The sequence below is a fragment of the Rutidosis leptorrhynchoides genome, chromosome 1, assembly GCF_046630445.1.
Source record: "Rutidosis leptorrhynchoides isolate AG116_Rl617_1_P2 chromosome 1, CSIRO_AGI_Rlap_v1, whole genome shotgun sequence".
In the NCBI taxonomy this organism is placed as follows: domain Eukaryota; kingdom Viridiplantae; phylum Streptophyta; class Magnoliopsida; order Asterales; family Asteraceae; genus Rutidosis; species Rutidosis leptorrhynchoides.
The window spans coordinates 693,095,583-693,118,875 of NC_092333.1; the positions used below are offsets into that span (position 1 = coordinate 693,095,583).

The following is a 23,293-nucleotide window of genomic DNA, read 5'->3' on the forward strand; positions in this document are numbered from 1 at the left end:
TGGGTTAGTTAATTAAAAACTATGATAAACTTTGATTTAAAAGTTGTTATTCTGAGAAAATGATTTTTATTATGAACATGAAACTATATCCAAAAATTATAGTTAAACTCAAAGTGGAAGTATGTTTTCTAAAATGGTCATCTAGACGTCGTTCTTTCGACTGAAATGACTACCTTTACAAAAACGACTTGTAACTTATTTTTACGACTATAAACCTATACTTTTTCTGTTTAGATTCATAAAATAGAGTTCAATATGAAACCATAGCAATTTGATTCACTCAAAACGGATTTAAAATGAAGAAGTTATGGGTAAAACAAGATTGGATAATTTTTCTCATTTTAGCTACGTGAAAATTGGTAACAAATCTATTCCAACCATAACTTAATCAACTTGTATTGTATATTATGTAATCTTGAGATACCATAGACACGTATACAATGTTTCTACCTATCATGTCGACACATCTATATATATTTCGGAACAACCATAGACACTCTATATGTGAATGTTGGAGTTAGCTATACAGGGTTGAGGTTGATTCCAAAATATATATAGTTTGAGTTGTGATCAATACTGAGATACGTATACACTGGGTCGTGGATTGATTCAAGATAATATTTATTGATTTATTTATGTACATCTAACTGTGGACAACTAGTTGTAGGTTACTAACGAGGACAGCTGGCTTAATAAACTTAAAACATCAAAATATATTAAAAGTATTGTAAATATATTTTGAACATACTTTGATATATATGTATATATTGTTATAGGTTCGTGAATCAACCAGTGGCCAAGTCTTACTTCCCGACGAAGTAAAAATCTGTGAAAGTGAGTTATAGTCCCACTTTTAAAATCTAATATTTTTGGGATGAGAATACATGCAGGTTTTATAAATGATTTACGAAATAGACACAAGTACGTGAAACTACATTCTATGGTTGAATTATCGAAATCGAATATGCCCCTTTTTATTAAGTCTGGTAATCTAAGAATTAGGGAACAGACACCCTAATTGACGCGAATCCTAAAGATAGATCTATTGGGTCTAACACACCCCATCCAAAGTACCGGATGCTTTAGTACTTCGAAATTTATATCATATCCGAAGGGTGTCCCGGAATGATGGGGATATTCTTATATATGCATCTTGTTAATGTCGGTTACCAGGTGTTCACCATATGAATGATTTTTATCTCTATGTATGGGATGTGTATTGAAATATGAAATCTTGTGGTCTATTGTTACGATTTGATATATATAGGTTAAACCTATAACTCACCAACATTTTTGTTGACGTTTAAAGCATGTTTATTCTCAGGTGAATATTAAGAGCATCCGCTGTTGCATACTAAAATAAGGACAAGATTTGGAGTCCATGTTTGTATGATATTGTGTAAAAACTGCATTCAAGAAACTGATTTCGATGTAACATATTTGTATTGTAAACCATTATGTAATGGTCGTGTGTAAACAGGATATTTTAGATTATCATTATTTGATAATCTACGTAAAGCTTTTTAAACCTTTATTTATGAAATAAAGGTTATGGTTTGTTTTAAAAATGAATGCAGTCTTTGAAAAACGTCTCATATAGAGGTCAAAACCTCGCAACGAAATCAATTAATATGGAACGTTTTTAATCAATAAGAACGGGACATTTCATATACCATCGAAAATTACCCATAACCTCTTTGGCAATAACCCATAATTTCCTTAGCTCTATCCCGCTTGAAAACTATTTTGAAAATAACCCACTCATGACCTCGTCGTAGTATTTTATGTATAATACATAATTAATAATACTAATAATAATAAGATTAATAATAATATTAATATTAATAATATAAATAATAATAATAATAATAAAATAAATTAAATAAATATTACGGAGTAATAATACTAGAGAAAGAGAGATAGATTCTGAGCCAAAAATCGCGCAATTTATAGAACCTTTTCTGAAAAAGTACCCCATGCGATCGCATGGGATTTGTGCTTCAAGGCCATGCGATCGCATGACCCTCTGATCTAGCTCACAAACTTTTAACTTTTTGTTTGTCGACATAATTTTATATAATATATATAATATATTTAATTTATATAATTAATTATATATTATATTAAATTCACATGCATAGTTGACTTGTAATTTTTGTTCCGATAAGTCGTACGTCATCAATCGACTTATGTCCCGGTTTCAGTTTTTCAAATGTCCTTTCGTACGCTGAGAAAACTTGTATTTTACATTTCGTGTCACGTACCTTTGTCAAAATATAGCCTTAAATTATCCCTAAACTATACCACTCAAAGTATATCTTAAACTTTCGAGTATTTTGATCATTTACTTCTATATATCATCGTCTCACTATTTGTTAATATATATATATATAAAATAACAATTCGTTTTTATGACCAAGTTAATATTATATTTTATCGTATTGTTAAATATATATTTTCAATATTAATAAACACGTTTTAAAATACATATCGCAAGTTATTCATATATCTAATTCCAACAGTTGATATTCCTTATTATTGTATGTGTCCAAATTACGTTATTTAAACAAACACTTTACCATTTATTTCGAATACCGTTAAGAATGAATGATTTCCCAAATCAACGTGGACCTTACAACAGAGACCCGTAATAATATCATAATCCTTAAGGGACTCAATAATTATCTTTTAATTCAATCGTTTGGCATAATCTTTTAAATCTGTATCTAAATATATCAATCAGATAATCAAACCAATAAGTTTAATGCACAGTATCATATACTCAACACTTTGTTACGTTTTCAAGTTATGGTATATATATGTATCTATTTACATATAATTGTTCACGAATCGTTGAGAACAATCGAAAGGTAATTGAATAGTTCAAAAATTTTGAGATTCAACTTTACAGACTTTGCTTATCGTGTTAGAAACGTTAAAGATTAAGTTTAAATTTGGTCAGAAATTTTCGGGTCATCACACACAGTTTAGTTAATTCTAAACTTGTCCGCAAACAAAAGTTAATCCTTCTAACTTGACTTTTAAAATCAACTAAACACATGTTCTATATCTATATGATATGCTAACTTAATGATTTAAAACCGAAAAACACAAAAAACACCGTAAAATCGGATATACGCCGTCGTAGTAACACCGCGAGCTGTTTTGGGTTAGTTAATTAAAAACTATGATAAACTTTGATTTAAAAGTTGTTCTTCTGAGAAAATGATTTTTCTTATGAACATGAAACTATATCCAAAAATCATGGTTAAACTCAAAGTGGAAGTATGTTTTCCAAAATGGTCATCTAGACGTCGTTCTTTTGACTGAAATGACTACCTTTACAAAAATGACTTGTAACCTGTATTTTCGACTATAAACTTATACTTTTTCTGTTTAGATTCATAAACTTAAGTTCAATATGAAATCATAGCAACTTGAAGCACTCAAAACGGATTTAAAACGAAGAAGTTATGGGTAAAACAAGATTGGATATTTTTGCTTGTTGTAGCTACGTGAAAATTGGTAACAAATTTATATTAATCATATCCTAGCTAACTTATATTGTATTATACATGTATTCTAATATATTATGTAATCTTGGGATACCATAGACACGTATGAAAATGTTTTGACATATCATATCGACCCATCTATATATATTATTTGGAACAACCATAGACACTCTATATGCAGTAATATTGGAGTTAGCTATGCAGGGTTGAGGTTGATTCCAAAAATATATATAATTTGAGTTGTGATCTAGCCTGAGACGTGTATACACTGGGTCGTGGATTGATTCAAGATAATATATATCGATTTATTTCTGTACATCTAATTGTGGACAACTAGTTGTAGGTTACTAACGAGGATAGCTGACTTAATAAACTTAAAACATTAAAACGTATTAAAAATGTTGTAAATATATTTTGAACATACTTTGATATATATGTACATATTTGTTATAGGTTCGTGAATCGACCAGTGGCCAAGTCTTACTTCCCGACGAAGTAAAAATCTGTGAAAGTGAGTTTCATTTGCCTTTTTTACCCTTTATATTTTTGGGCTGAGAATACATGCGAAATTTTTATAAATGTTTTACGAAATAGACACAAGTAATCGAAACTACATTATATGATTGAATGATCGAAGCCGAATATGCCCCTTTTTGCTTAGTAGCCTAAGAATTAGGGAACATCACTAATTTTGAGAATTAGTGCACGCCTAATTGACGCGAATCCTAAAGATAGATCTATTGGGCCTAACGAACCCCATCCAAAGTACCGGATGCTTTAGTACTTCGATGTTGTTTTTATCATGTCCGAAAGATTTTCCGGAATGATAGGGGATATTATTATATGCATCTTGTTAATGTCGGTTACCAGGTGTTCACCATATGAATGAATTTTATGTCTATGTATGGGATGTATATTGAAATATGAAATCTTGTGGTCTATTATTATGATTTGATAATATATAGGTTAAACCTATAACTCACCAACATTTTTTGTTGACGTTTTAAGCATGCTTATTCTCATGTAATTATTAAGAGCTTCCGCTGTTGCATAATAAAATAAGGACAAGATTTGGAGTCCATGCTTGTATGATATTATGTAAAAACTGCATTCAAGAAACTTATTTTTGATGTAATATATTCTTATTGTAAACCATTATGTAATGGTCGTGTGTAAACGGTATATTTTAGATTATCATTATTTGATAATCTACGTAATGCTTTTTAAACCTTTATCGATAAAATAAAGGTTATGGTTGTTTTAAAAATGAATGCAGTCTTTGAAAAATGGCCCATATAGAGCTCAAAACCTCGCGACGAAATCAATTAATATGGAACGTTTATAATCAATATGAACGGGACATTTCAGTAGCGTGGTGAGTGTTATTATTCAATATTTTTAGTGTTAGTGATGTGATAAATAATATTTTAGAATATAGGTATAAATGGGGGGGGGGGTTCGGTTTGTATTTTAATGAAAGTTATGGGGTTGAGTGTGTGAAAAATGAAATATTAAATAGTACTATAAAATAGGGGGGTTCGATTTGTATTTTAATGAAAGTTAGGAGGTTGGGTGTGTAAAAAATGAAATATTAAATAGTACTATTCATAACTAATAAGACAAATTTTGTCTATTAGTTATATTATTATTAATAGTAATAGTAATAGTAATAGTAATGTTTATAAACCCATTTTGAAATATTTGGTGTAATGTCCTTCTTTTTACTTTTTCGTGAGAAAAATGTTTTTTAATTTAATTCCAAGTTTTTGTCACGCTTAATTAGGGCTCCCTTCACTATTCTGTGTATATATTAGATAGAGGTTTATAATCACGTGATATGCATGAGCCAGGGTCGGCTAAGTTTCATGACCCATCCTAATTCATCTGGACGAATACATTACATTTGGTTACATCGCGATGTACTTGACCTCTATATGATACATTTTACAAACATTGCATTCGTTTTTAAAAGACAAACTTTCATTACATCGACAGTTGACGGCATGCACACCATTTCATAATATATCCAACTATAATTGACTTAGTAATAATCTTGATGAACTCGACGACTCGAATGCAACGTCTTTTGAAATATGTCATGAATGACTCCAAGTAATATCTCTAATATGAGCAAATGCACAGCGGAAGATTTCTTTAATACTTGAGAATAAACATGCTTTAAAGTGTCAACCAAATGGTTGGTGAGTTCATTAGTTTATCATAAATAATCATTTCAGATAGTATAATAGACCACAAGATACTCATATTTCGAAAACAATCTGTGCAGGTCTGCTCACTGCTGAAAAATCATTCATACGATATATAAACACCTGGTAATCGACCTTAACAAGATGCATATAGAATATTCCCCGCATACCGGAATTCCGCACGGTCATGCAAAAGCATACAAACAGGCCACTCTTTTAAATATGATGGTTGTGTACACCTCATAAACAGATCATATCTTTTAAAGCTGGCGGTTGTATACCTATTTCTAAGTACTAAAGCAGTTCAAATTCTATGACTGGGGCTTGTGAGTGCCTATAGATCTATCTTTAGGATTCACGTCAATTAGGAGCTCGGTTTCCTAATTCTTAGATTACCAGACTATAAAGGGGTAATATCCGGTGTACTCGTAACTCAATCGTAGAATGTTTTTAAGTACTTGTGTCTATTTCGTAAAATAGTTATAAAATAGCGCATGTATTCTCAGTCCCAAAAATATATATATTGCAAAAACATTTAAAAAAGGAGTAATGAAACTCACAATACTGTATTTTGTAGTAAAATACATATGACGACATTGAACAAGTGTAGGGTTGGCCTCGGATTCACGAACCTATATCATTTGTATTTTCATTAATACATATAATCGTAATCGAATGAATATATATAAATTTATTTGTTACACCATTTTTATATTAATAACATATATTTTTAATTTGTGTATACATTCAAAATGATTAATATTTTTATAGTTCTATTAATATTTAGGTATATTTGTTTAGTGTTATATTAAAAATACTTAAAATTATTATATGTGAATATTTCTAAAATAATTTGTTAATATAGTTAATATATACTTATAATCTTAATAATAATATTTTTATAACTTTTATTTTTATATTCATAATACTTTTAATAATAATGATATCGATATCACTAATAATCATAATACTTTTTGTTTTAATGATAACCTTAAATAAATTGTTAATAAAGATAATAAGTTTTAATAATAATAGCACTGATAATGATGATCTTAATAATAATAATAATAATGATGATTATATTAAGATAGTACTTATACAATAATAATGATAATAATGACATTACCAATTTTAAATATATTAATAATACTAAAAATGATAAAATTAATTTTAGTAATTATAATAATAATAACATTAGTAATTCTTATAATACTTGTAATTATGATATTAATAATAATAATTACTATAATACTAATAATAACATTAATAATAATAATCATAGTAATAACAATAATAATTATCATAATAATAATAATAATGATAATCATAATAATAATCCTAATAATAATAATAATAATAATAATAATAATAATAATAATAATAATAATAATAATAATAATAATAATAGTAGTAGTATCAATATTGGGAATGAAAACTACCTTTCAATCAATTTCTAAAAAAAAGGCCACTGCTGGGCTCGAACTCACGACCTCTTGAAACCTGAACACACATCAAACCATCACTCTATCTGCTCTCTTTCTGTTTTAATCTTAACTTTAAATCTTTTTAACCCGTTTTTCCTTTTCTGATTCAGATTCATCTTCTTCACAATACTCAAGTCACCAGATAACTTCAATAATAAAAAAATGAATCCAACATATTTAGATTCTAAAAAAAAAAATAACAATAAATATCAAAAGTCTTATTAATTGGAAACGAGGAAAAAAAAATAAAAAAAAAATTAAACAGAACAGTAGGCTGCTCGACGGTTTTGAAAAAAAAAAAAATTCGATTTCACAAATGAATTTGTTTTGGACAATTTTTATAACATGAAATCGATTTTATATCAATCATATAAACTTCCCAAATCGTTAATTGGACTTGAGTTTCAACAGATAATTCTAATTTAATTAATGAACAATGTTTGACTTTTTATTTCAAAATCTTTGACTCATAAATTCGTAATCGATATAATGAAGTGAGAATTGAAACTTTGCAATTAGTTTCGATAATAGATTCTTAATACAATTGCATTATTACTTTTTGAAGATTTTATTCGGATTTGATCAATGGCTTTTTCACTTATCAAGAACATGAACTAGAAATCAAAATTCGAATTTTAGATCGTTTTAGATAAAAATTTCTTCATGAAATATACTCTAAATCATTCTTTAAAACTTTCTGAATTGTCAATTGAACTTGAAACATTATTCAAACTTCGAATTTTAGAATTAACAGCTCGATTGACTTTTTGGATAATGAACTTTTACTCGTAAATTAGAAATTTATAAAAAGAATTGGAAATTGAAAACTTACAGATAGTTAAAATGGATCATTCCTAACAACTTTGCATCAATAGATTTTGAAATTTCATTCAAAGTCGACCTTTTGTTAAATTGAACCAAGAACAGAGTATTAAGCTTTATTTTAATTATTTTCAGTTTAATTCGATTACCAGTTGCAGTGTATGAATTATATATTGTGGTAATTGCTGTTTTAAATTGTGACTGAATGCGATTTGTAACAAACTTGACAAAACAAAAATCACTTACAGTGATTCGTACCAATCCATGTTTCTTTTTCTTTTATTTATGAATTATAATTAAATTTTTAATAAGAATAAATATATACAGATATTACGCGTAATTGTTCATATTATTTGCATTATATACCAGTAATTATTTATATACATATATTTGTAATATATCAGTATTTATTTATATTCCTATATTTGTATTTATAATATCTACATTTATATCATAAACAATCTTATAATAATAATAATACGATAAATGTAAAAATAACAAAAATTTTATGATCATATTATAGTAATAATAATAATAATATTATTATTATTAATGATAGTGATAATAATAACTATAAGATTTATAACAATAATATTATTAATATTAATACTAATACTAATACTAATTATAATAATATTAATATGATAATAATAATATTAATAATCATAATAATATAACAATTTATACATGTCAAATTTCATATTCATATCATGATATTATTGTTATTTATTTTAGTATATATAGTGAAAGTAATAATATTATTATAACAACTATGTATATATTATTACTTATGCAATTTCTTTTTTTTTAATAATCATATAATATATTATATAATAACTTTTATTAATGATTTATTATTTATACATTTTATATAATACAAAATTATAATATCCATACATATTTATATAAAGCTTCATTTTAAATTACACTTAATTATTTTATGTCTTATTTTACATATTTAACTCAAATGTTTAAATTATAATTTATAATTTCAAATTAATATATACACTTGTATTTATATATATACATATTTATTTACAAACAATTGTTCATGAATCCTCGGGAACAGTCGAAGGTTAAATGTTTTCCATATAAACAGTTCAAGAATTTTGAAACCCGGTTTAATAGACTTTGTTTATCGTGTCGAAATTATTTAAAGATAAAGTTTAAATTTGGTCGGAAATTTCCGGGTCGTCACACTAATGCTATGGGCGAAGCGGGCGACGGCCCGGGGCATCACGCGGTTAGGGGCATCATTTCGAAAAAAATTATTAATACCCATAGTTTGAACCTCATAAAGATATATGTTTGCGTAACTGTTGGGGACATATTATAATCATTTCGCCCGGGACATGCAAAAACTTTGACCAAAGTTTGACCGGCCCTGGCATGAGCCTACGTTAACGGGCAATTTAAGCATCCGTTAACGCAGGGACTATCTTGGACATATTTACGCTATTAAGGATGAAAATTGTTGTTTTAAAAAAAATAAGGATGAAAAGGACAAAAATGGACAAACACATGAATCATTTTGACAATTTTGTCTAATTATTATTATATTATTAAAGGGTTACCTAAAAAGTAGACTATATTTTCAGTTTAAATTGAGATTTCACCTTTCTCTTTTTCATCAATGGGTGTTTTTATAGATTGAGATTTCACCTTTCCTTTTTCCAATCAATGGGTGTTTTTACTTTACTTTTTTCCTGTTTTTCCAAGGTGGTCAATTATTTCTGCATAAATATCTTTATTCATTTACCTTTTTTTTTTTTTTTTTAATTCATTTACCTTTTTTTACTTTCGTCTTTATATCTCTTTTTCCAAATACGTCTCAGGCCTTGTAGTGGTACTCCGTAAAACATTACAACAAACCTCAAAAGGATGACATTGAAATAAATAAAAAATCCGACCTGCCGGATTCGAACCAGCGACCTAAGGATATCTGTGATCAAACTACAGTCCTCCGCTCTACCAACTGAGCTAAGGTCGGTTTGTGATTAGAATCACCATCTTTGATTATAATCGTTACAATCATCCATAATAATTTAGATCCCTAAATTATGAAAAAACCCACTGTGATATACTCCGTATATATTATTATTTTTTTGGAAGGCTACTCCGTATATATATTATATTATATTGAGTATTATATTGAGTATTGAAATCTAATCAATGAATGAAAGCTACAAAACAAAATTTCTGGATTATTGAAATCCATTTTTTTCTTCATGAATCGTATGGTCGAGGGGAGAAAAGTACTAATATCGTCTAAACAAGCACGCGAGATTAACCGAGTGTCATACTAATTATTTGTGGTTAACGGGGCTAAAGTCTTCCATGGTTGACACGTGGAATATGACGCCATATATGATCATCTAGCGATGCATTCGGCAAGTGGATGTGGACCTGCTCTGCTTTTTTGTTCCACTGTCACGGTGTTCGGTAAGAGATCGAGTTCTATATATTCCGAAGTCGAAAAATTGAATTGAAAATCGTGTCAGTTGAACACCTTTTGTAAAGAATCTGAAAGATTATACGGATTAATATCCAAGTTTGCATTGTACTATACTCCGTAATTTTTTAGTTTGATGATGTGTGTTTAGTATTTGTAAACATTTTTCAATGGATGTAGAAGTTTTTTCAGATTGCTATCCTTTATTATTAATTACATTGATTACTGATTAGTATATGTTATATTATATTATAAAATAATCTAATCTCATTAACCTTCTATGAACAGAATGAGTGCTTCGCCTTCCACTCTACTATATTTATTCTTTTTCCAAAATGCCCTTTAAACAAAACAAGGCTTTCCCTTTAGGCTCTTTTTTATGGAGTATTCATATTCAAATTTAATTTAATTTATATTCAAATATTTGGTGTAGACTTCCACGATTCAGTTTTTTAGTCACTATTTTAGTATTTTTTAAGTTGTTCATAAATAATTGTTCATTATGAAAATATGAAGTAATTTTGACAAATTTATCATATTACTCCTTACTACGTAATTGGCTAAAGATAAAACTAAACGGATTCTATTTCTTTTTTTACGTGAACAATAAAAATTGGAAGAGATCTGACGAGCGGTGGGTCCTATAGAAGTGGTATCCAAAGCACTTTTAACCCAAGCACCGTTTTTAGGGGTGATTACGTCAATTCAAACACAGATAAAAAACACTTTTTACAAAAAAAAGTCAGTGGCACAACCGTAATAAGCATCACCATTTAACTAACTTACATGTCACATGCACACATAGTATTTACATACATAACTTCGATCTACACATTCTGTCTCTCAAATCCCCGATCAATTTTCTCTAGCGATCATCCTGTTAAGGATGACGTCAGGGACCAGGATGCCAACGTGGAAGGAGAGGGAAAATAATAAGAGAAGAGAGAGAAGAAGGAGAGCAATCGCAGCGAAAATATTTGCGGGATTACGTATGTACGGAAATTACAAGCTACCAAAGCATTGTGATAATAATGAAGTCCTTAAAGCAGTAGCCGATGAGGCCGGTTGGACCGTTGAACCGGATGGCACAACCTATCGTAAGGTATTTGTTTCAGTGTTGTTCTTAAAAGTTCATGTACGTGTTTTAGTAGCCCATACACTTTGCTTTATTTCAATATATGTAAAACATTGTATATTAAACATAATTAAATATTCACGAAGAGAAAGGTGTAATTTACAATTCAGTCAACTCCGGAATATGGGTCATATTCCGCTGAATTGTAAATTACTGATATTTTTTGTGAATATTTAATTATGTTTAATACTAGCTCGGTCTCATTCCAATAGTCCACAGACAAAAAAACACGCAGTTTTAGGAAATCCCACTAACTTCATTTCTCCACCAATGAAATATCTTCTCTCTTCAAATCTGAAATATGATCTTTCCTTTCTATTTATGAAATTGGACTATCAGAATGGGACAATGAAATATCATCTTTCCTTTCTATTTATGGAATTGGACTATCAGAATGGGACAACCCAGCCTATTGGAATGAGACTGAAGTAATATATACAACGTTTTACATATTGAAATAAAGCAAATTGGGTGACTTTTTACTTGTTTTTTTTTTTTCTTTCCCATTGGGTGCGAATTTTTTTTATAAGCATTAATTATGCAGAGATTAGTTAATGTTGATGCATAAAGGTAGCAAATTGGGTGACTTTTTTTGACTTGTTTTTTAGCTAAAGTTTTTACATTAACCATTTTGATCCTCAACAAAAACTTAATCCAAATCGTTTTACTCTTAAGTGAATGAGTAGAAATTATCATCTCTACAAATGCACCATACTTTCAAATTTAACATAGTTTCAATATCTACAGGGATGCAAGCCTTCAGAGCGAATGGACATTGGTGGATCGACAGCAAGCCCCTATGGCTCCTATCATCCAAGCCCACCATCTTCCATTGCGAGTCCATCCTCATCCTCTTACGCACCCAATAATGCACACCCCGATTCACTTATTCCATGGCTCAAGAATCTTTCATCTTCATCCTCATCATCACACTCTACAACATTTAACCAACTTTATATCCACACTGGGTCCATTAGTGCACCAGTTACTCCACCCATGAGCTCTCCAACAGCTCAATCACCACAACGAATGAAAACCAACACTATCTGGGGTCCACCTAATTCAGAATGGTTCTCGAATATTCGTCCAGCGTCTCCAACTTTTAGTCTTGTAGCATCAAACCCGTTTGGATTTAAGGAAACAAGTATGTCTGTTGGTGGATCAAGAATGTGGACTCCTGGACAAAGCGGAACTTGTTCTCCTGCAATTCCGTCATGTTCCGATAACAATGGTGACGTTCCAATGGCACAAGTGGTTTCTGATGAGTTTGCGTTCGGTAGCAGCAACACAGGCTCGAGGGTAAAGCCATGGGAAGGAGAAAGGATCCACGAGGTTTTCGGGTCGGATGATCTTGAGCTTACTCTAGGGACTTCAAAAACCAGGTATGTTGAGACTGTCTTTGTTTCTAGTTGTGATGTAGAAACTGGAGATGACAATATGGGCGGGTTGGGTAACAGTTTGGTTCAGGTAGACCCAAAATTATTGTCCATTATTAAATTTTAGGCAACAGATCATAAAAAATGTGTTGCATATGACCAATAAGTATGTTATTACACTGATTATAGAATCTGTCATTTATAAAAGTTTTAGCAGACTATGAAGGCTACATTATTTTACACTGTAGGTGTTGTCAAATTTTATTAACACCAAGAATTTTATCTAACCTTTACTTTTATACAGATAAAATGCAAAATTGGAGAACTCTGCTTATGATGCTTAGGAAAAAGTTGGAACAGGCGGATGGATAAATGCAAGTTTGCAAAATTGTTTCTTATACAAGGTTGCCTTGTTAAAGTATGTTACCCAAATCTCTATTGTAATCCAGGAAGCTTAATATGTAATTTCAACATTTGCCAGGCGTTATAAAAGAGAAGCAGTAAGGTTGAGATATATACACTAACCGAGTCTTAACTAACATAATATGCACGCGTATATAAGATCATGAACAGATATGAAATCCAAGTAAGAAAATTGTCTTATAATATCCCATGTCGGTACATCTGAGCGTTTATGTTCTTAGATAGAGTCACGTAGCTTATGTAACGGTATTTTGCACGACCAACAGATATCTCTCATGCTCATTACCAGATAATTTCACACTTCATTTTAAAATTCATGTAGACAATCATAAGCATTTCACAATAACAAAACAGTAAAAGGGTTAAGTTAAACACGTGGGTCTGATGATCTTTATATAAAAAATTTTGCAATACTATATTTCAATGAACAGTTATAGCTACAAATCATACAAACATAAGGATTTTGTACAATTTAAAAATTAAAAAATATAAATGAAAAGACATCATAAATCTTACTGGTTCAAATGTCGATGTCATAAAGATCAGGAAGAAGCTTCTTTTCAGAAGTAGAACTTTCTTTGGAGTCATCCGTATAGATTGACGAATCTACAAATGGACCATCGGTCGAGATGACTCTTGGCCCTTGACTATCTGCCGAGATGGTGGAGACTTGTGTTTGACTGTCATGTGACATCATGTCGAACGCTTTGAACCTCATATCTGGGTTCCCAGCACCTATTTTGACCAGTGGTGGTTGAACCGCTATTTTACCTTCAAGCATTTTGACCACGGATGACATCGGCGGCCTTAGGGTGGGAGATGGATTGGTGCATAGGAGAGCCAAGTTCAGCATCTTCATTGCCTCATCTTTCGAGTATTTAGAAAGACCGGGGTCCACTAGGTCCAAAAGACTCCCTTGTTCTTGTAGTACGTATGCCTTACGTATATGAAAATAGAAGTTTTCAGTTATGCATGAATTTATCAACTTAAGTTATTACTAGCTCAAACGCATCATATATAATAAAGATTCAGCTATAAGATTGCCAGGTCATCCGGCCTGATAAAAGTCTATAATATGCTACTCAGCATGTTAACTCGCTTTGTATATGAAAATAGATAGTTAGGATTATAGTATTGTAATATTATCGTTTTTGTAATCATAATTAAGAACATGGGCTATAAGGTTTTAGCTGATCAACGTCATCTGGACCGTACTAAAAGTTATGTCTTTAAAACCATAACTCATTACCCAACCCATTAGACCTGCCCATTTTGCCACTTCTAATCTTAAGAAAATAAATATGGTTTGAAGTATTGATGTTACCCAGTCAAGAAGGTAGACAAACTCTTCTTTTGGCCTGTAATTTGTATTGCTTTTCCCACTAACAATCTCTAATGCAACGACTCCAAAGCTGTAAACATCTGCTTTATCTGTCAAATATCCTCTCATTGCGTATTCCGGAGCCATATACCCTCTACAAATTTACACCATAAATTTTTAGATTCAAATGAAACTAACAACTATATGCAGTCCAAGGTTTGTAAGATGTAAAAGCTCACATTGTTCCAGCAATTCGTGTGCTGATGTGCGTATTCTCTTCTTCATCAAGTTTCGCTAAACCGAAATCTGATATCTTAGCGTTAAGATCCTTGTCTAAAAGCACATTGGTGGCCTTTATGTCTCTATGAACTATTTTCAACCGTGATTCCTCATGAAGATACGCTAATCCCCGTGCTATTCCCATGCATATTTTTTTTCTTGTGGACCAGTCCAAATTAAGCTTCTGATCCTCGCGACCTGTTTACGATAAAGTATCGTTAACTTTTGCTTTGATAGATATCGAAACGTGATATAGTAGGATAGTGTTATTGTCATATTTACCAAAAAGGGCACGTGCAAGACTGTTATTTTCCAAATATTCGTATACTAGCAACAGCTCTTTTCCTTCAATACAACAGCCATAAAGCTTAACGAGATTTGGATGTTGTAATGCAGATATCATGCCTATTTCGGTCACAAATTCACGGTTCCCCTGTTTTGATCTGGAAGAGAGTTGCTTCACAGCTATCTCAGAACCATCAGTGAGTACACCCTGCATATATTTTCAAAAAAAATACAAACATGATATAATAATTACACTTTATAAACTGAAAGAAGCGAAAATAAATTGTCTAGAGTGATAACATTACCTTGTAAACTGGTCCAAACCCTCCCTCACCAATCTTATTAGCAAGATCAAAGTTATGAGTAGCCGACTTGATTTGTCGTAGACTAAAATAACCCGTCTGTAGTTCAAGCGCGCGAAGCTCTGTGATAAGGATGATTATTAAAATTATCATTAAAATGAAAACATACATTATTTAGAGATGGTGTTCTCAGCCCATTTATTTACAAACAGGTCATATAGTGTTCTTACCTTTATCTTCTTTGTCCCCTCCTATATAACCTCTCCACCATAGTAGAGCTAAAATTAGCATGATAAACGCACACGAACCAATCACAATTCCAGCTATAGCTCCAGCAGAGAGTCCTCCTGTCCCAACCTCAAAGTCTGCAAGAAACAGAATTCGTACGTTTATTACTTTACCCTTAAAATTGAAAAAACTGAAGATAAAAAAATCATGCGAGAAAGATTGTACTAACTTGGTGTTATTTCAATAGCAGATATAAGAGGTCCATATACACCTCGATCTGGAATTGCGGTAGTACCCTTCCCTGCCCAGTATAAATGGATCTCTATAGTGCTACCATTAACAATAACATCATTAAATTCTTTGTAAATACCCTTTCCAACACCATTAGCTTCCTCCATTATGTTAAAATCTTTCAATTGCCGAACCCCCTACACGAAAACCATATCGATTTTTATCTAGTCTCAAAAGTCAAAATATAAACAGGAAGATTGCATAAAATAGCTATGGAAGTTTTCACTTAAATATGTTTCAGGTAACCAACTTTTCAACTCACAAAAAGGCTCGAACTTCCAAAACGTTTTCATTTAGGGTGATGATCTGTACACACTGGCGGATTTAGTGTATTAAGAGGGGGGGCGCCCGCCCCCGGTGAATTTCTAAATTTTAGTGCAAATTTTTTCGATTTTGTCCCCGGTGGAATTTTTTTTTTGCCCCAAACCCTTCATATTTTGCCCCAAAACCTTCATATTTTACCCCAAAACCTTCGTATTTTACCCAAAAACCTTCAAATTTTGCTCAAAAAACTCTATATTTTGCCCCAAAACATCTATATTTTGCCCCAAAACATCTATATTTTGCAAAAAAAAATTCCCTACGTTTTAAAAAAAAATTCGCCCCCAGTGAAAAATTTTCCTGGATCCGCCACTGTCTGTACACCACTAAACTTATCCATACACTGGTAAATATGCTTTATAATGTTGTTCAGTACTACCCTCTAAAGCATATTTAGTGGTGTACGGAACACTCCTGTTTCATTTAGGGTAATCTTCCAAGTCATTAATTTTTCAGGAGAAGTCAATCATTTTCAAGGAAAAAGTCAACATGGTCAAATTTACTAACGCATTAGCTGCCACACACCCGAGTACATAGTCAGATTCCCGTTAATAAAATTTTAGGAAGCTAGGCCGTTTCATTTTTATGGTCTTTTTTTTTTTTTCATCAGACTTTCGCCTTTTATATGAGTTAAAATGAAGTTCCCAAGATAAACTGGTATGTCACTTACTTGGATTGATACATCGAAGTAGCGTTTTCCGAGACTACTGAATGTCATGTCATCCGTATAACTTATTTCCGCAAAGTGGAGTCTCACTTTATAACTTCCTTTACGCATACACAGTCCGTAGTACCTAAGTGAAGTGGGAGAAAAACGAGCTGTCGAATATATGTCGCCACCTGTCACATTTGTTGAGCTTCCAATAAACGGAGACTTATCATTCCCCATGAAAACACCATTGGTGCTATAAGCCCATTTCCCTTGCGTAGAGTAAAAGTATGATTGCTCATTTGTTAAATCGTCTTCATATGTGTTTCCTTCAAAGTCTGTTCCTCGTCCACCACAATTAATAAATAAAGAATATCCTGCAATGTAAAACACATTTGTGATAACAATTAAAACCGAAAACTAATGAAACAGGCTGGAAGTCACGTAGAGTGTATTTGTAAGTATACAAGTTTCTCTAAGTATAGTGTATAGCCATTTCATTTGCATTGATATAAGCTAACTAATTTGTATTATGTTTATTTAAAAAAAAATAAAATGAAATAAATAATAGTTTTGTTAGTCTTACGTGTGGGGTTGCGGTTGCAAGTAAGTTGGTGGGACAAACACCAAGCATCTCTGTAAAACTAATTCACATTAGATTATATCATCAAAAACATTTCAAATGTGTGTACAGATTGGTGGTGGGGCATACTTATTGCTTCGAACTGAAGATGAAAGGGTCGAAACTAAATTCCTGTAGCAAAGGTACCAAGTATTAAGCAAAGGTAGAAAGTAACTTTCTTATAAATTACAGAGTAAAGAGTAAATTAAGATTAAAAAAAAAAAAAAGAAACATACAGGCTAGATGACTGACAATAGCTTTGTTGAGGCCGCGTAAAATTATTGTAAGACAAATCACTGCGATAAAAATGGTTATTAATAATAGCTCCAGTTATAACATCATATCATACATGTAGCATCACAATAGTAATTATTTATGGGGATCACTCACATCTTTTCTTTGCTGCTAAATATCCATCCAGGTATGTCTCCAGATAGCGAGTTATTATTCAAAAACCTACATCCATGAATAACATTCAATTATCATGAAAAAGTAAAATGTAAGTACGTAGATGTAACATATTTTTAAGCAGTTGCATACATTGTGTCGAAGCTTAGTCTCTGAATTGGATCAGGTATTGGACCAGTCAAGCTGTTGAAGCTCAGGTCTCTGCAAAAGTAATAATTCAGACGAAGATTTCCTATATTAAAACACTATAAACTACGGATAATGCAATTAAAATATCAGATACTTAGGTGTTGTTTGTTTTCCAGTCTACAGATCTTATTACGTAGTATGTATGCGCGCTCGCAGACGTTTTTACTGTAGACTGTTTGTTTTTCTGAAGGCATGAGATAAAATAATGTTTTATTCTGTCTGCAAACTCGCAGACTTAGAAATATGCTTCCAAGTGATGTAGAGAGAAGTAAGTTTTTTTTGTACACATAAAAACAAACAGTTTTCACTATTTAGCATACTGATCATTAGGCCACATCTTCTTTACATACATGGTCCGAAGATCTTCAGACAAACAACATCTTAAAAAAACAAACAACACCTTAAACAATTACAAGCAAGAGACTTACAAGTTCTTCATATTACTCATCTGTCCTATGTAATCAGGTATTGGGCCGGTAAGCATGCAGTTTCTCAGGGTCCTGCAGAGAAAATATTTAGTATACATTCTCATGTTGTTATAATGTTCACTCCTTTTTTTAAGTTTATACACACAACTATTTAATCGACTTACAATCTAGTCATTTGGGTCATATCCTGCAGATTAGGAAATGGCATACTTGATGAACCAGCCAAATCTGTAATCCGTCTGAAAACAACATAACAGGCCCAAATCTGTTACCATCGATTTATTGACCCCAAAAAAAAAAAAAAAAATCGACAACAATAATGTACTTACAATTCTGTTAACTTTGTCAAAAGAGATATTGTTGAAGGAATCGGTCCCTCCAATGAAGTTCCTTGCAAATCACTACACGATATTTAATATGAGATCGAAATTTTTGAATTTAAACCATCAACAAAAATACATTAAACAATACTAACAGTCTATCTAGCTTTGTCCAGTTTCCAATTAAATCAGGTATTCTTCCAGATAAGGCACTCCCATCCAATCGACTGCAAGAAGTGTTAATAAAGATTTATTCACTTGATAAAATTATAAAAGAAACTATTTTACTTTCCGTGTCATGAGAAATAAAACAGAGATCACTGACACTTACAAATCTGTTAAATTAGTAAGTTTGCCATACGATTCCGGTATGGTTCCTGTAAAGTTATTTGCAGAAGCAAGGCTGCAAGTAAAATCATTTACTGTCAACATTTCAAAGATGCTAAAAATGTATATAATGAGCATCGTTTATTTTACTGTATTGAACAAAAGGTCAAGGAATTTTACAATCTTCTCAAGCGAGTCAAACGCCCAAGGTTTTGAGGAAGTGGTCCATCAATAAAATTGTCTTCCAAGACCCTGTTGAAATTTCAATATTTTGGAAGCGGTAAAAGGTGTCACATAAAAGAGATTTTAAATGTAAGGATCATGTTTTCTTTCTTACAGTTCCTCGAGTGTAGATATATCGCCTATTTCTTCAGGTATCGGACCACTAATCCGGTTCCCCAAAAGACTCCTGAAAAATACAGTATCAATAACACATTCACACCATGTTTGAGTAAAATTTGAAAAAGAAATGAAGTAAATAGTAAGTATAATTCTTACATAATGGTAAGACGAAGCTGACCAAAACGTGCTGGAATAGTACCATTGAGATAATTACGAGACAGATCTCTGTGTCACAGTATGAAAAACAATTGGTGCCAATATTTTCAGCAGTCATTTAATCAATATTAAACTACTCATATGGTAATGCATACATTTGAAACTTTAATATTCAATATATAAGAAATTAACGAAAAAATTAAGTAGTACTACATACATTTCTCGAAGGAAAGTGAGATTTGCAAATTCTTCAGGTAAAACTCCTGTCATATTGAGTCCTTTTAACTGGCTGCAATTTGATATCCTTTTAATATTTATTCAACTTGCATTTTGGTTCCAACTTGAGAATCAATCAAGATAGGTATAAATACAAACATCCTTACATGTTGGTTATGTGGCAAACAGTGGTGTTACATTCGCACGTTACATTGCTACCGAACTGAAGAAGTCCGCGACTGTTGAAGGATATCGTTTGATTAAGCCCAGTACTCGTGCTACATGAGTCACTAGCTGGTTTCCAACCGCTATATTGTAGCTTTGATGCTATTACACCCAGAGCTTCAACTGTCACAAAACATAAAAAAAAAAACCAAATTAACGTGTTAATTAATAATGTTACCTCAAAATATTCAGTAACTAGGTAAAAGGTCATATAACTTTATATTAGCTTTTGTCCCTCAGTAATACGTTTATACCTTTCCCTCAGTAATTATTTATGTAAATTGATAAATAAATAAAAAAAAGGTCAATAACGTGTTATTGTTAACCACTTAAAACATTTAACCTAACCTCACGTGACAGGGGCCCGATTTGCAAATAATACACGCCAGAGCAAAAAAATAAAAAATCAATCTATATTTTTGCATGGTTGACCAATCACGTCAACAATACCACAACCCATCATCCCATACATTCACATCTATTGTTTTTTTTTTTTTTTTTTTTTTTGCTTTTATTTAAGTCAAACAGCCTTAAATGAATCTAGATGTCAGTAGACAACTAGTGAGCTAGCCAAACGTGATACGGTCCAAGCAATAAATAAATAAATAAATCAGTCAATAAGAACGGACCACGTAACATGATCTTCACTATTTTACCAATGAAATTATAACATTTTGTTTGATTAAAAAAAGATTTTAATAAAGTATTTGCAAAAATGTTGACCACGTAATATGTCAAAAACAATGTTTGAACTGATTCAACGCCCATTAACAAAATTGTCCTTATATAATTAGCATATATATCCATATTAATCTTCTTCATTTTCAAACGGAGAAAAATAAACAATAAACACAAAATATACAGTATATAAATATAAATACGAAGGGGCCCATCCAAGCTGACATGGTAGGAAAACACGTTATCCGGAATCAATAATTTTCGAGGCCGGCTTCAATAGGGACGCAAGTTGGAAGACCTCACAGGGGCCCACATGCTAGGAAAAATTCATAGGACCTTAAATTGCAAATGGAATTAATCTGTACAGTAACTGATGTTAATAGTCATCATCGGAATGTTAATATATCGTTTTAACCATTAATCATAGTTTACTTTGGAAATAATATATAAAAACATATCAACTACAATGTAACAAACTATTACTGTATTTGTTTCATTATTGTATAATTTTGTTACATTATAGCTAGAACCTAAACTTTCACGGAATCATTCGATTAAGCAATATGCATCCGAATAAAAATTAATCACTCCACGCGAATAACCTGAACATGGATACCTCCTTCATTTTTGTTGATATAGAGTATAATTTTTAGTCCTAATCCTAAAGTACTAATGCTAAAGATATTATTATTTTCTTAGTTTTGAAGTTACCATTCATTATCTCAATCCTTGTCAATCAGTGCTTTTGTCCTAATATAATCTTCACATTTACTAGAGTAATATCTTACGGAGTATCTTTTATCTTATTTGTATTGTATTAATGTATTGAAAGTTAATAATGAATACATATTGTAGAGTAGTAATAAATACGGAGTAATAAAAATAACAAAATGAAACGTTCAAATACTGATACTACTGAATATCTTTATCATATTTTGAGTAATAAAGTAACAAGTAACAAAATAGAAGATATTGAGATTGAGATACTAAATAACAAAGATATCGTTTATCAACGATTCACTGTGTATGCGTATATGTAAATTATATAAAGGCTAAATTTTCAAATTCAAAATCAAGATTGTACCTTCTTGATCAGGCAGAAGTTGAGCGCCAGATCTAATAACACCAAAACTAATCGATACAAAGAGTAGAATCATCAACCACTTAATTCTAACCATAATGTGATTGTATGTGACTGCGCGTGTGATCGAGCGAACTACCGGAGAACGACTGACGAACAGAAGAACGGCGAGAGCAAACTACCGGAAAACGACAGACGAACGGAGAATACAATCGGCCGGAGTAAACCGGCGGGAAGATGAACGGCGGTTACAGTTCGGTTTTTATATAGAGAGGGAGAAAAGTGCACAGTCAAAAACAAAATGGCAAGTGATTGTTATATGTAACGGACTAATGGCGTTAAATTTAAGTCGATAGTTGATGATTTGCCAAGTCAACATGGTTACCGTTAACTTTTAACGATTTATGTTGATTGACGGTTTAATAGAAAGGAGTATACTTTCAGTGAAAAAAAAAAAAAAAAAAAACACCGTTTATGAGAGTTTGACTTTTCAAAGAAATTAAGTAAGAATGAATTTAAAAACCATTTTGATTACAACTTGAGCTTTCACACAGCGTTCGGTCTCCATAGTTTATTTATTGTCGTCACCAGTATTTTAATTAGCGTTTACCATTTCAAAACCTCTGTGTGTTTCACTTATTGTATGTCGTTTCTTGATTTTTTTTTTTTGAAGATTTTAAATTTGTATTAAACTATTGGAGTTTCCCAATAAAAGCTCTTAAAGTTTTCGTTAAAATAGAAAGAAGACATATATTTTAAAAGCCGCTATTAAAATGTCAATATTAACAACTAAGTACAACATATTAATGCGCATTAACGATATTTCTAATTAATGTCATTGAAAAAAATCATTTACTATTGATCATCGTATGATCTTCAAAGAATAAAAAAGTACTGCAATCTGAAACATGTATGAAAAAGGACTACGTTTAAACATATATATTATTATATACGGAAGTATAATTTTACTTAATTCAATATTTATAATTGAAAGTAAGTAGGAATAGACACTTATATTAAAATAACCAAATTTTGATATTATATTAGAAAGAAATATTTAAAAAGTAAAATTTGATGAGTAAAACCGAGATTAAAAAATTGATACGGTTATTATTTTCATTAAAATATATCGAACTAAAAACCAGCAGGTTGAAAGATCCTTTCTTGTTATAGCCGCTAAAAACATAGAGTATTACTCGTAAAAAAATCTA

At 31.1% G+C, this 23,293-nt stretch overlaps 2 protein-coding genes and 1 non-coding gene across 3 annotated transcripts; 1 reads left to right on the forward strand and 2 right to left on the reverse strand.

The window, feature by feature from the left end:
* Positions 1 to 9,932: 9,932 nt before the first annotated feature.
* TRNAY-GUA (transfer RNA tyrosine (anticodon GUA)) lies at positions 9,933 to 10,018 on the reverse strand. The gene is given in 2 exon segments: positions 9,933 to 9,968; positions 9,982 to 10,018. It is a non-coding gene; the product is annotated as a tRNA-Tyr (tRNA).
* Positions 10,019 to 11,366: 1,348 nt separating this feature from the next.
* On the forward strand, positions 11,367 to 13,446 carry LOC139886093 (BES1/BZR1 homolog protein 4-like). Its single transcript, XM_071869836.1, has 3 exons — positions 11,367 to 11,582; positions 12,363 to 12,997; positions 13,296 to 13,446. The coding sequence occupies exons 1-3, from the start codon at positions 11,367 to 11,369 to the stop codon at positions 13,297 to 13,299; spliced, it is 855 nt and encodes a 284-aa protein (XP_071725937.1). The 3' UTR covers positions 13,300 to 13,446.
* Positions 13,447 to 13,934: 488 nt separating this feature from the next.
* On the reverse strand, positions 13,935 to 22,306 carry LOC139886094 (probable LRR receptor-like serine/threonine-protein kinase At1g53440). The gene is made up of 24 exons (XM_071869837.1): positions 22,086 to 22,306; positions 20,266 to 20,446; positions 20,100 to 20,171; positions 19,883 to 19,951; positions 19,722 to 19,793; positions 19,565 to 19,636; positions 19,389 to 19,460; positions 19,213 to 19,284; positions 19,067 to 19,138; positions 18,902 to 18,976; positions 18,738 to 18,809; positions 18,253 to 18,321; positions 18,103 to 18,168; positions 17,949 to 18,008; positions 17,803 to 17,844; positions 17,677 to 17,726; positions 17,112 to 17,467; positions 16,059 to 16,257; positions 15,832 to 15,966; positions 15,605 to 15,723; positions 15,297 to 15,507; positions 14,975 to 15,212; positions 14,739 to 14,889; positions 13,935 to 14,351 (listed from the first exon to the last, which is right to left on the reverse strand). The coding sequence occupies exons 1-24, from the start codon at positions 22,177 to 22,179 to the stop codon at positions 13,935 to 13,937; spliced, it is 3,036 nt and encodes a 1,011-aa protein (XP_071725938.1). The 5' UTR covers positions 22,180 to 22,306.
* Positions 22,307 to 23,293: the final 987 nt, after the last annotated feature.